The 13,886-nt window shown below is 44.1% G+C and overlaps 1 protein-coding gene across 2 annotated transcripts in view; it reads left to right on the forward strand.

Annotated features, from left to right (window-relative positions):
• KIAA1755 (KIAA1755 ortholog) overlaps positions 1-2,410 on the forward strand; it is a 76,072-nt gene extending 73,662 nt beyond the window's left edge. For both annotated transcript variants that reach the window (XM_027867293.1, XM_027867294.1), the window contains one exon: positions 1,441-2,410. In XM_027867293.1, the coding sequence (XP_027723094.1) occupies positions 1,441-2,367 (927 nt within the window). In that variant the 3' untranslated portion in view covers positions 2,368-2,410. The remainder of the gene's footprint in view (positions 1-1,440) is intronic.
• Positions 2,411-13,886: the final 11,476 nt, after the last annotated feature.

Here is a 13,886-nt window from a genome sequence, read left to right on the forward strand (position 1 = left end):
GGTAGCAAAGTGAATAGAGCACAGGGCCCAAAGACAGGAAGACTCATCTTCCTGAATTCAAATCTGGCCTCAGACACTTACTAGCTATATAACCCTAAGTAAGCTACTTAACCCTATTTGCCTCAGTTTCCTCATCTGGAAAATGAGCTGAAGAAGGAAATGGCAAACCACTCCAGGATCTTTGCCAAGAAAACCCAAATAGGATCACAAAGAGTCAGATACAACTGAACAAAAACAATTTTAAGATCAGAGATCTAGAATTAGAAGATTCCTCTGCAGTCATCCGGTTGGAGCGCTGTGCTAAGGAGTCAGAACACCTGGGTGGAGCCCCACTTCCACCACTCTTTAGCTTTGCTACTTTGAACAATCACTTCTGAGCTGAACCTCAGTTCTCTCATCCATTAAACGGAAACAATAACTCTCATATAGCTGCTTCATCAGAGTGTGGTGAGGTTCAAGCAAAATTATAGATATTAAGCACTTTTTAACAGAAAGAAATGCTATTGAAATGCCCGTTGTCATTATTCTTCTAGTACACCATTGATATTGTACTAAATTTGGAGTTACAGGGCCTGTGTTTGAATTCACACTGTGCTTCTTTCTACCTGCATGACCTTACCCAAGTCACACAGCTATTTTGAACCCTAGTTCCTCCTCTGTGGGGGGGGGGGGGGGGCTGCTGGATTAGATGATCTCTAAATTCTCTTGTAGTTTCAGATGCTATGATCCTTGGCCCAATTATTGGTATATGTCTTCCCAGCCCTGGGGCCTCATTGATTTTAGTCAGAGTTCATTCCCACCCTTTCTCTTTTTTCCATTTTATTTTATTGATATCTTTAGTTTTTACATCACCTATACTTCTGGATATATCCCCTTCTCCCAGCTACCCAGTGAGCCATTCTTTGTAACAAAGATTTAAAAAGAAAGGGGAAAAAAGCAATTGCACAAAACAAACCAATACATCAACCATGTCTGACAATAAATGCAGTACTCTATACCAATAGTCCCTGATCTCTGCAAAGAAGGCCTGCAAACTCTATCTTTGGGCTTGTTGGGTACATGCCCAACTAACAGTAGGATCTTTGCATCAAAAAGGATGGACATTTTAGTCACTATTTAAAGCATAATTACAAATCGCTTTCCAAAATGGTTGGACTAATTCACAGCTCCACCAACAATGTATCTGTGTGCCTGCCTATCTTTGTATAGTCCTCCTAACATTGATGATTTCTATCTTTTGTCACCTTTGCCAATTTGCTCTAAGCTGTTTCCATTTGCATTTCTCTTATTATTAATTGTTTGGAACGACCTTTTAAATAGCTGTTAATAGTTTGTAATTCTTCTTTTGGGGCCTGTTTGTTCATATCTGTAGACATTTACCCATTAGGAAATGGCTCTTGGTCTTATGTATTTATGCTAATCCCCCTCTCCTTTTCCCAGATGACCTGGTTCAACCTGGACTGTCAGGATTTGGTGGCTGACCTAAAGTTGGGTAAGGGCTGTAAGGCCAGCCCAGATGCACAGCACCACCTGGAGAGCTACCTGCAGAGGCTTGCGGTAGAGTTTCCTGCCGAGAAACTATGGGAGATGTGGTTGCAGGCATCTTCTCTGAGTCGAGGCCCTGGCCTGGGCCTTTGGGAGGAAGCTCGGCTGAGGCGGCATGAGAGTTATGTTATTCTTCAGGAGGCTCTGACCCGGTGCCAGGGGAAACTAGAGACTGAGCTGGGCCCTAGTAAGGGAAAAGATATTTCAGTGAACTTAGCCCCCAGATCCCTGGAGGGAGACTCCATAGCCATTCTGGAACCTGGGAAAACATTCACTGGAATCCAAAGATGGAAAGGACAGTGTGTTTCTGGGGGAAGGTTGGGCACAGGTATGAATTCAAACTCTGTAGGCCAAGATGGCATAAAGAAAAACAACTCCTCTGACCAGTCTAAGGAAGAAGGCGATGACAGAGATAATCAACAGAAAATGGGGGTTTCCAACCCAGCTCCTAGAATTACAGACCCAGAGCGAAGTCCCCAAGCTGACCTGACTGTAGATCTTAACAAGGCAGCCCCAGAGAATCTGCAGCCTCCTACATGGCTACCTGCTCTGCCCGCCTCTTCCAAGTCCCCCACCCTATGGAAAGGCCTCACCAGAAAGAGGCCAGGACGAGGGTCCCGCTTTCAGTTCTCCCGACATGGTAGTTTCTCATCAGAAGAGACAGATTCACAGACCTCCCTAGAGGACTCACCACTGACTAGTCCTGTGGTATCCCTGGAGCTGAGCAGCCCCCAGTTGCTCTGGGCTCCAGGCAAGGGCACAGGCATGGCGCAGTTTGAAGGCAAGCCTCTCGGTGGTCAGACACCAAGGAACCCTGTGTAAAATCACTTCAGCAAGCATTTAATAAACACTTACCATGTGTCTAGATCTGTGCTCAGCTACTCTGGTGGGAGAGAGGTGGGGGGAACTACAGAAAGAAGGGAAGGTGCAGTCACTGCCTTGTAGAGACATGCACAAAACATTTAGAGAATAAGACAAGATAGCATATAATAAAGTATTAAACATAATATGATTAAATTTTCAGATGAATAATAGAGACAATATGTGATATGGATTAATAGTATCAGAGAGTTCCATGCTGGCTAGAATAATCAGGGCTGACTTCCTGGAAGAAGTGGGACTTGACTTGGAGTCTTGATACATGACCTTAGGAAAGGGATTACTCCTCTGTGGGCTAGTGGACCTACAGTCAGGAAAACCTAGTTTGAAATCCTACTTTTAACCCTTACTGGCTTGTGGCTTGTGGCTACGGGAAAGTAACCTCTTAGTTTCCATTTCCTCACCTATAAAATGAGGATAATAGTATCTCTAGTACCTATCCTGAAGAGATAGTGTGAGGCTCAAATGAAATAATATATGAATTATCCATGGTCTGGGATGGGCCCACAAATGGATCCAGTTTCTGGACTCATGTGGACTTGGTTTAATCCTGAGGGAATCAGATGCCAAAGAAAGGATCAGACTTTGAAGATTGAAATTCTCTGGCTCATTATACCCTCATCCTAAAGTTCTGGAGAAAAACCCTACAAAGGAGTTTACATGTGGCTCATGTCTAGGGTCCCTCCCAAAAGGGATTAACAAGGTCCCACTAGAAAAAACACTCAATGTACAAAGAAGACATCAAGTAGAAAACAGCTATTTATTTTCTCCACCACGAAAGAAATGCTTAGAACACAAAAGTACATATTAACACATACTTAAAACATAAACAATATAATCCATCACCCATCATGCTCTCCCAGAAGATTCAGAAGAACTTTGTGAGACCATGGAACAGATATTTCTCTTCTAAGGTCCAGAACTCCCAACCAGCCATCTTGGGATATCATAGAACTTTCAAATATAGCATCCAACTGGTAATGATCATCTCTTCCTTTGAGAAGTGGTATAATTTCAGGAAGTACCCAGTGACTGGGGAATTCCCATGCTCTCAGATTCATGGGGTCACTGGTAGGGGATAAAATATCCATTTCTCATGACTTGGGATTGGGGAAAAAACACAAGACAGAAGAGGCAGCCAAGGGCTTGAAGTCCAATTTCAGGCCAACCTAAGCACTCACAGGTTCTCACTGCCATATATTCATAACCACCGCAGCCTCTTTGGGGGCACAGGGGAGAGAAATCTCCTTCCTACTCCCTGGAAGTCCAAGGCAGAGCTGACAGAATGCTAAGCAACATCCCCAAAAGAAGGAGAGAAGGGAGAGAGGGAGAAAAGAAGGAAGGGGGGGGAGAAAGAGCCTTTTTTCTCTCCTTGCATAGCCTACTGAGTAAGCTGCCTCTTCTTAACTCAAACACCAGTCATCTTTGACATAGCTTTGCCAGTCACCTGAACCAATGAGGGATATTGCATTACTCCAAAGAGCGGGTTCTTCATCTCTCAGCTAGAGCACGTCCATCCCCAAAGAGGCAGAGTGTCCATGCCCAGCTTCCAGGGCGGCCTCTATTCAGATGATCAGGTGATTCCCCTTATCAGCTTCACTACATATATGAAGAAATTGCAAACTTTAAGGGGCTATGTAAATGTCCGTTATCATGACGGCCTTGTAGCAAAGCTATATGGATGAATGGGCATAACAGTTCATATTTATGTAGCATTTTAAAGTCCAAAGAAGGGCTTTCCTTGTCACAACCCTGTGTGGAAGCAGGTGCTGTTATCCATGTTTTATAGGTGGGGAAACCAAGTTTCAGAGAGGTTAAGCGGCAACTTAGCATCACACAGCTGCTAAACATTTGAGCCATGATCCTAACTGGGGCTTCATGACTCCAAATTTAGGAAGCACACTGGGAATGAAGGTGCAGCATTAAACAGGAGCTGTAAGGTAAAGGTTGAAATGTCTGCCAGACCCCCTAAGGTCCCCCTCCACTTTTCTAGCCCTCAGCAGTAAGGGCTGGACTGCTTATTTTAATGTAATTCATAGCTCCAGGTCCCAGTATTCCTGAGAGTAGCAGACAATCAAAGAGACCAGGCTGCCTGATTAGCACATTTCTGTGCCTCCCATCTCCCTACCATGCATGGCAGGGGGCTGGCCTGGTGCTTCAAATATGGTTGTCATGGAAGCAGCCTCCCTCTGCTTTAGAAAGCTGATTACCCCAGGCAGGGAGTCCAAAGCCCAGAATTGTGGAGGCAGAGCCCTGCTTCATACTACCCCAACTCCAGTGTGGCTTTCAGAGCAGGGTTTGGAATAGAGAACAAATGGAGTGGCTGAGTAGAAACCTGGGAGTCAGAAGACCTGGGTTCTAGAACTAGTTCTACTACTAATGCATTCCCCTCTGTGGGCCTGTTTCTTCATCTGTAAAATGAGGGAATTGGGCTCAATGCTTTCTAAAGGTTCCTTCTTGCTCTGACCTTTGCACTCTACAGTCTTTGGCTATCAAAGGTAATTGGATCATAGAATCCAGAGCTGGACCTAGCAGTCATCTAGTCCAGCCCCCTAATTTTACAGATGAGCAAACTGAGTCCCAGAGAGGCTAGGTGACTTGTCTCTGGATACACAGTTAGAAGGTATCAGAAGAATTTGAGGATTTGAACCCATATCTTCATGATTCCCCGCCTGGCATGTTAGGATTAATGAGGAGCTACTCTAGACTCCCTATCTTGCTATCTAAGACCCTTCGTAAGCTGGCTCCTGTGTACCCCTCTCTCCAATGTTATCTCCTACTACTTCCCTATGCCAATGCTTTCCTTCAACTATCTAGGTCAGATAGGCATTGTTCTTGGAACATTACCCATGCATTCCAGCCTCACCAGCTTGGGAATGCCCTCCATTTTTCCCTCTGTTTATGCCTAAGATCACACAGGTAGTAAGAAGCAGGGTCATGTCCTCTGACTCTAAATCCAGTCTCTTTTTACTATATCTTTCTGCCTTCTGACATAAGATGGCTACCTTGGAGCAGATGCGATGGGAGATTCTAGAATCCTGGGGTGGGTCTGACATTTCTCTGGGTCATTTCATCCATTACTCTTGTCATATCTGAAGCTCTCAAACACACCCTAAGCTTAATGGGGCAGAATCTCCGACATTTACTATGTCAGGAGCTCTCTGAAGAACACCTTATCATCACAGAGTCCTCATATGCCAGCAAACTAATGGGAGAGACACCAATGAAGAGGTACCATGCACAGCTGGGGCATTTAAGATGCCCAAGGGAAGGAGATACACAGACACATATCCCGCAATCCTGGCCAGCTCCACATGCAAAGCAAGGAGAGACATTAAGAAATTGTTAGGTTTGGGAAAGATCTTGGGAGTCCCAAACAAAACAAAACTCTGCACCCTGACCAGAGATAAGAGGCAATCTGGGAACACCCTTTCTAAACTCTGAAGTCTTATCTGAGTTCATCTGCTCCAGCAAGAGAACCTGGATCACAAGGATTAAAAGATCATAAAGCTAGAACTGGAACCTCTCATTGTACAGAGTTTAGCCCAGTGCCAAACATGTAACAGGCACTTAATAAATGTTTGTTGACTTGACTTTACAGATGAGGAAACTGAGGCCAAGGAAATAGAGTGACTTGCCCAACATCATATAGGTAGTATCAGAGATGGAATTTGAACCCAAGTCCTCTGGTGCTCAAAGCTCCATAGTCTACTAACTGTGGTTGTTGGGCTGACCTTGTTCACTAATCCTAGATTGCCTCCTATCCATGGCCAAGATACAGAATTCAGATTAAATTTAGATGGTACCTTGGCTTAAGTGCCCACAGACCATTGGCTCCCTAGTGAAGGAGAGATCCTAGAAAAGGAATGGGGTGGGACACACCATGGTGTAGTGGAACGAGCTCAGATCTAGGAATTAGGAAATCTGGGGTCTAGACTCAGCCCTGCCACTAATTTGCTTCTTTACCTTGGGCAAATCACTTGACCTCTCTGGGTCTCTGTGTTCCCTCCTGTAGCACAAGGGGTTAGGAAGATGTAATCTTTAACATCCTTCCAAGATCAGGAATTCATTTCTTGTTTCTCTCTTTTTGTCCTTGGTCATGTGCAATGCAGAACCCCACTCATGGGCCAACCTTGACTCTCAAGCAATTCTCTTCAAAGACTAATTCTAGCCACAAGTATTAAATCCTTGTTGGTTTGGTTGGGAAAAGCAACAACAAAAAACCTGGTGCACAAGAGGAAGGGATGAAAAAAGGAAGAGACCCATGATCATTCCTGTGCTTGCCCAGGTGTGGGCCCTTGATGACAGCATCAATATTAGAAATTCCAGGTATAGGACATCTGGAACAAACTCTACTTCTGTAGAGTTTGAAACCCTTGGCCTAAAGTCCATTTGTTCCTCTTGAGCTCCCAATGAGATTGTTTCCCTGAGATGCTTCTGCTTGTTAAGAAACAAGACTGGGAAGAAGATGAGAAGGAAGAATGAGTTCCCTTTTCCCCTGAGTCTGGAAAGGGGTGCGTGAGCAGCTGGAGGTCTGCTTGCCTCTAACTCCCTACCTTTCCCCTCCCCTACAACATCTCTTTCCTCTTCACCACTCCACCCTTACCTGACAGATCCCAAAAATTCCTACACTTTCCTATATGGGTGTGTATGAGGGAGGAAAAGAAAAGTAAGCAGAACTGATTGATGTATTCCAGGAAAAGGTGTGCAATGTGTAACACCTGTGGACCCCTCACCTCCTGGATGGGGAAAAGAAAAAAAAAACAGCACATAATACACAGAGGAAAACATACTTGTGGTGGGACACACTGTCTCTGGGAACATTCCAGTGTGGGAACGAGGCTGGGAGGCCTTTCTGGGCAAAGGAATCAACCTTTGGGAGAGACAAAGGTGAGGTCTATAGTCTGTCCAGTACAGTCTGAGACCCTCCCTTTGTTTCTCTTAATAAGGGTTGGTTTCTTTGCCCAGTGGGGCTTCCCAGTTTCTTTCTTATACCAGTTGCTACAGGCTTGCTCTCTATGGAAACACATCTAGCCTCAGGACATTCACCAGACAAGATATTTGTGGCTAGAGACAGACACTCTGAGAACATTCCAGTTCCTACGGTTTACTCTCTTAAAAAACACATCAAGGGGAAAATGGATATTTAAGGAAACAGAGGCCTTCCTAAAGAAAAGACCGGAGCCGAAGAGAAAATGTGACTTTCAAATACAAGATTCAAAAGAAGCATTAAAAGGTAAATATGAAAGAGAAATCATAAGCAACTCAAAAAAAAAAAAAGAAATACGACTCCCAATGAAAATATAAAGGTAACCTGTTTTTAGTGACTTTCTGAGACACTAGATTAGTTTTAAGCAGGGGTGACCTGAGCAAAAATCAGAGAATTTTGTATTTGGGCTCTGTGCTCAACATTCAGGCAGGTTTTATTTCTGAACTTTTTTGCACTTTAAATGTTTTTCTTCAATATGGCACAGTGGAAATGGAATTGAGGTCAGAATACCTGGGTTTAAATCCCAGCCCTGCCATGTACTGCCCACTATTGGACAAGCTGCTTAATATCTCTAGGGCTCTAGTATCCTAATTACAAAATCAGGGCTTTGGATTAGATGACCTCTATGAAAGTTATTTGAGTCCTAAGTTTGTGATTCTATGATCCTGCTGTTCATCTCTATCCCAGGTGTTAGGAGCTCAGTGCATCCCCCAGCCAGAGAAGTTTTCGTGATCCTAGAGGACATTGATGAAGATAATGCTTAACCCAAGGAAGCCTGGGCTAATGGCGAAATTTCAGGCATTGGTTATAAAAGCAAAGAAAGAATTATAAGATCAGAGATTAAGAGCTAGAAGTGACCTTCGATAGCCACTTAGTTCAACCCCCTCACTTCACAAATAAGGACACTGAGGCTTAGAGAGGGTATGCAACTTGCCCAAGGTCACATTGACAGAAAGTAGTGGAGTCTGGGTTCAAACTCAGGTCTTTGGGCTCAGTTTTCTCATTGGTAAAATAATGGAAATTGGACGAAATTAAATCTGCAAACTCCCTCCCAGGGTTGATCTTGTGAACTGATGACTCCCCATCCAGCATTCTGTCCGCAACACTGTATTGCATAGGCTAACTGGCCCCAGCGAAGATACCGGGCTCCCCTCGTGGGCTGCTCTCAGACCTGCTACAGAGAGCAGAAGTAGTTACAGAACTGTGCAGCCAAAGCCGTCCTGCTTACATGATCCTATAATTCAGCTCCTGAAATTTCTCCAGTAGCCACCAATAAACTTCTTTATCGATTCTCAAAGTATATTTGGCTCACTTTATTAGGTGCCTACTATTGATTCTGGATCCTTCCCTAATTTGTTTTCTCACATTCCCCAGTCATTCTCAGACACTATCCTCCAAGGCCCAGAGGGGCCTGGGATATTAACTTTTGCTGAAACCCAAATCCAAGAATTGTACATGTTTGTACAGGGAGACGGGGTTGAGCCAGGAAAGAGGATGCTTGAATACCAGCTGTTCCCAAGTCACATGCTAGACGTGCTACTTCCATTGAAATCTGACATCATAAGCCCTGCCTCCAAGTGAGGCATAAGGGGTAGAATGCTGGACCTGGAATAGGAAGACTTGACTTTGAATCCTGCTTTGAACACTTACTCACTGTATGACCCTGGGCAAGTCATTTCACTTCTCTGAGACTCAGTTTCCTCATCTGTAAAAGGAGGAGATCAAACTCAATGACTTCTAAGGTCCCTTCCAGTTCTAAATCAACAACCCAATGAAATTCCTAATTCTCTTGACCTTCCTTAGAGTCTCTGTGGGTGGGCAGATGCTTTATTAATTAGTTCTAAGAAATCAGATCAATGTTTATGCACACTGTAAACAAAGTGACAATGATAAGCCCCAAAAATTATTATGTTTAAGGGAGTTAATGCTGCTGAGACAAGAACACTCACTGAGCACTTGTCTCTTTTCAGGTCAACCACCAAACAACACTACTATGTGTCTGGAAACATATCAATACACAGTTTGGCTGGAATGTTATGCTCAAAGCCAGCTTTTTATGTAGTACATTCAAAAGACCAGTGAATTTGGCTCAGAAAATCAGAATTTTACAGACACACTGCGTGCTGCTGAAGAAGACCCTTTCCTTTCTGGGCCCAAGTATCCTCCTCTGTAAAATCTGATTGTCTCTGAGCTTCCAGGCAGCTTTGACCTTCTACATTCTAAGGCTCCTCCCAACTCTGACATTTTGTGATGTTACGAATGGGCCATGGGCTAGGACAGAGTGTGTCTTTGATGACTGCATCAGTCATCTCAGGAGGGAATGTTTTGGAGAAAAGAGAATGGTAGAAATCATCATGATCACATTGTGTGTGTGTGAGGGAGAAAGAGACAAAAGACAGAGAGGAGATAGAGACAGAGAGAGGAGAGAGAGAGAGAGAGAGAGAGAGAGAGAGAGAGAGAGAGAGAGAGAGAGAGAGAGAGAGAAAGAGAAAGGAGAGAGGAGAGAAAGAGAGAAGGGGAGAAAGAGAGAGACAGAGAATAGAGACAGAGAGGAGGGAGAAACAGACAGACAGGGGGGAAGAGAGAGACAGAGACAGAGACAGGAGAGAGGAGAGAGAGGAGAGGGAGAAAGAGAAAGGAGAGAGAGAGGAGAGAAAGAGACAAGGGGGAGAAGGAGAGAGAGAGAAGAGAGACAGAGAGGAGGGACAAACAGACAGACAGGGGGGAAATATAGAGAGACAGACAGAGAGACAGAGAGGGAGGGGGAAGAGAGAGAGAGAGAGAGAGTTTAAAGACATTCTGGTGACCAGTAGGATGCAGTATAAGGAAGTGGGAATCAAGAGGCAGAAAATCTGGGCTCAAGTCCTGGTTCGACCTCTGACTCGTATGAATTCAATGCAACAACATTTATTAAATGCCTCCCATGTGCCAGGCCTTGGCACTCTGCTTAGGCACTGGAGATTTGTTGTTGAGTTGTTTCAGTTGTGTCCAACTCTCCATGACCTCATTTGTGGTTTTCTTGGCAAAGAAACTGGAGAGGTTTGGTATTTCCTTCTTCGCCTCATTTTACAGATGAAGAAACTGAGGCAAACAGGGTTAAGTGACTTGCCCAGGGTCACATAGCTAATAAGTATCTGAGGCTGAATTTGAAGTCGGAAATATAAGCCTTCCTGACTCCGATCCCTGCACTCTATTCACTGTGCCACCTAGCTGTCCAATACCCAGTTGGGGAACACCTAATAGCCCAATTTGATTGTAATGCAGACATCATTAAGAGGAATGATATGAAATGAGGCTAGAAAGGTATTTCACATTTCAGAGATTGAGAGTTGGATGAGACATCAGAAGTTATCCAGTCCAACCCCCTCTTTTTACATTTGAGGCCCTGAGAGATTAAATGACTCCCCCACCATAGCTGAACAAGATGTAGAACAAGCCTGCTGACTCCAGAGGCAGCATGCTTTTCATTGAACCACATTGTAGGGTAGCTCTAGACTACAGAGAGCTGTAAATGCCTGACCAAAGAGTTTGCATTTTATCCTCAAGGCTTTGATAAGGAGCCATTGAAATCCTTTACTAGGGGAATGATACAGTCAGATCTGTGCCTTTGAAAAATCATTTTGGCAGTTGTGTGGAGAGGGTGGATTAGAGAAAGATGAAACTGAAAGCAGAGACACCAGATAGGAGCCCTTATGATATGTCAGGTAAGAGGTGATGAGAGCATGAACTAGGCTGGTGGCCCGCAGAGGAAGGAGAACATGCAGGTGCAAAAGACGTTTTGTAGAGAGAATCCATGAGACTTAGCATCAAATCCAGCAAGTTGTGAGGGATCGGGAAAGGGAAGAGCCAAAGACAGTTCTTAGGTTTCAAAGCTGAGTTCCAAGAAGGATGACAGTGCCCTCAACAGAGATAGGAAAGTTTGAAAGGACAGGTTTGAGTGAGAATATACAGTTCTATTCCATTCTGCACCTGTCAAAAGTGAGATGTTATTGGTGGATTCATCCAAGAGGCAAGTGGCTATGGGGGTCTGGCATGGAGGAGATATATTTGGGACTTCTTGTTGTTGATCTGGAGTTTCTGTTGTATTTGACTCTTGGTGACCCCATCTGGGGTTTTTTCTGGCAAAGACACAGGAGTGGTTTGCCATGTCCTTTTCCAGCTCATTTGACAGATGAGGAACCGAGGCAAACAAGGTTAAGTGACTCACCCAGGGTCACACAGTGAGTAAGTGTCTGAGGCCAAATTTGAACTTAGGAAGATGAGTTTTCCTGACTCCACGCCCGATGCTCTATCCACTGAGCAACCTAGCTCCTCATTAGGGTCTTAGGGATATAGATTTAGGAATCATTTGTATGGAAAGGATCATTGAACCCATAGGAATAGTGAATAATAACCAAGAATTTTATAATACTTTAAGGTTTGCAAAGTTCTTTCCTCAAAGCAACACTAAAATGCATACATATTATCACCCCCATTTTACAGATGGAGAAACTGAGTCTCTGGGAGGTTAAGTGAATGACCAAAGTTCAGACACAGCTAGTGTCTGAGCTAGTTGCTTGACTCTAGAAGAGAAATGAATTGTGAGGGCAGGGTCTTAGGGGACATCTACACTTAGGGGGTTGGAGGTGGATAATGGATGATTCAGAAAAGGACCCTGAGCGAAACCTGTTAGACAGGTAAGGAGAGGAGTAGGAGACAGCAATATTACAAAGCCAAAGGAGAAAAGAGTGTCCATGTGTAGAGAGCAGACAAAATGGGGAAATCTATAGAAAGGTCAAGGAACTAAGGACAGAGAAAAAGAAGGATGAGGACAGGATAAAGACCATTTCTTCAATAGCTAGTATTTGCATAGTGCATTAAGGTTTACAAAGAGATTTATCTCATTTGAGTTATCTCATTTGAACCTCTGGTGCTGTTATTATCTCCATTTTACAGAAGAGAAAACCGAAGCTAAGAAAAGTTAAGTGATTTGCCCAGGGTCACACAGCTAATAGGTTGAGGCAGATTTTGAACTCAGATCTTCCTAATTCCAAGTTCAGCACTTTAACAGTGGTAATCATTGAGAAAGCTTCTTCAGGAGTGTGGTAAACCTGAATCCAAGCCCAGTGCCTTGCATATAGTAGGGACTTAGTAAATATTTGTTGAGTTTGGGGCAGCTAGGTGGTGCAGTGGATAGAGCACCCGCCCTGAAGTCAGGAGGACCTGAGCTCAAATTCAGCCTCAGACTTGACACTTAGTAGCTGTGTGACCCTGGACAAGTCACTTAACCCCATTGCCTAAAAAAAAAAAAAAAAATTTGTTGAGTTAAGTTGATTAGGGTTGAATTGAAACAAAAACCACTGCTTTCAGGCTGTCATCATCTTCATTCCCCACCTTATGCTTCTCAGCTGCGGTTAGACTGGGATAGAGGCAGGGGGAAAGAGAGATGATAGTGGGGGAGGGAGGATTTGGGTTCACTCCTGCATGGCTATTTATAACTTCTTCTAGACTTCTCCCTCTATTACCTGGGCGTTTCTCCCTGTTATCTAAGCGAAGGCGTTTCTCCCTGTTATCTAAGCAAAGTAGACTTGACAGTCTGGAGAATGGATTTGCATAGAATCGGCATGAAATTTTCATCCACCTCAGAGGAACTGTGTCCTTGCATTTTTTGAGTTAAAATATCTTTACTCCTTCCGTAAAGCCTGTTATTTCTTGATTTTGATGCCTTCTCCTCCTTACCTGCTCACTCTCTATCTCAGGCATTCTTATTTCTGCAATCTAAATACCTTATTCTTTGCCCAGGAAGGCTTCATTCTGAGTCAGCAACGTAGTATAGTGGCAAGAACATTGGATTTAGATTTAAAGGAATTGGCTTCAATTCTCACTCCTTCCACTTGCCAGCTGTATGACCCTGAGCAAGTCACTTAATCTTTGTAGGCCTCAGTTTCCTCCCCTGTAAAATGAGGAGAATGGATCGTTAGTTGATCTCTCAGGTCCCTACCAGCTCTAAATCCCATAATTTAGACTGGTCACTTCTACTTCTCTCTCTAGGGTTGAGCCAGAGCCAAAGCATTCCACCAAAAACCCTGTTCGGGTTAGATTATAGCATTAGATATGCTGCCTAACATGCTCAGCCTCAAAGAGGGCAAAAGGAAGAGTCATGAGGGGAGAACAGGATGAGGAAATGGGGCAACTTGCTCTCCAGCTCCTCTTGAGTCTGATCCTCACGGTTTAGCATGGTTCCTTCTCAGTTCCAAATTCCTATAGTACATTACATCATCATCATAGAATGTCAGAGCTAGAAGGGACCTTAGAACTCAGAACTTGGAATGTCAGAGCTGAAAGGGACATTAGAACACAGAACTCGGAATGTCAGAGCTGGAAGGGACCTTAGAACACAGAACTCGGAATGTCAGAGCTGGAAGGGACCTTAGAGCACAGAACTCGGAATGTCAGAGCTGGAAGGGACCTTAGAGCACAGAACTTGGAATGT

Source organism: Vombatus ursinus, unplaced genomic scaffold (assembly GCF_900497805.2).
Source record: "Vombatus ursinus unplaced genomic scaffold, bare-nosed wombat genome assembly UNPS02014785.1, whole genome shotgun sequence".
In the NCBI taxonomy this organism is placed as follows: Eukaryota; Metazoa; Chordata; class Mammalia; order Diprotodontia; family Vombatidae; genus Vombatus; species Vombatus ursinus.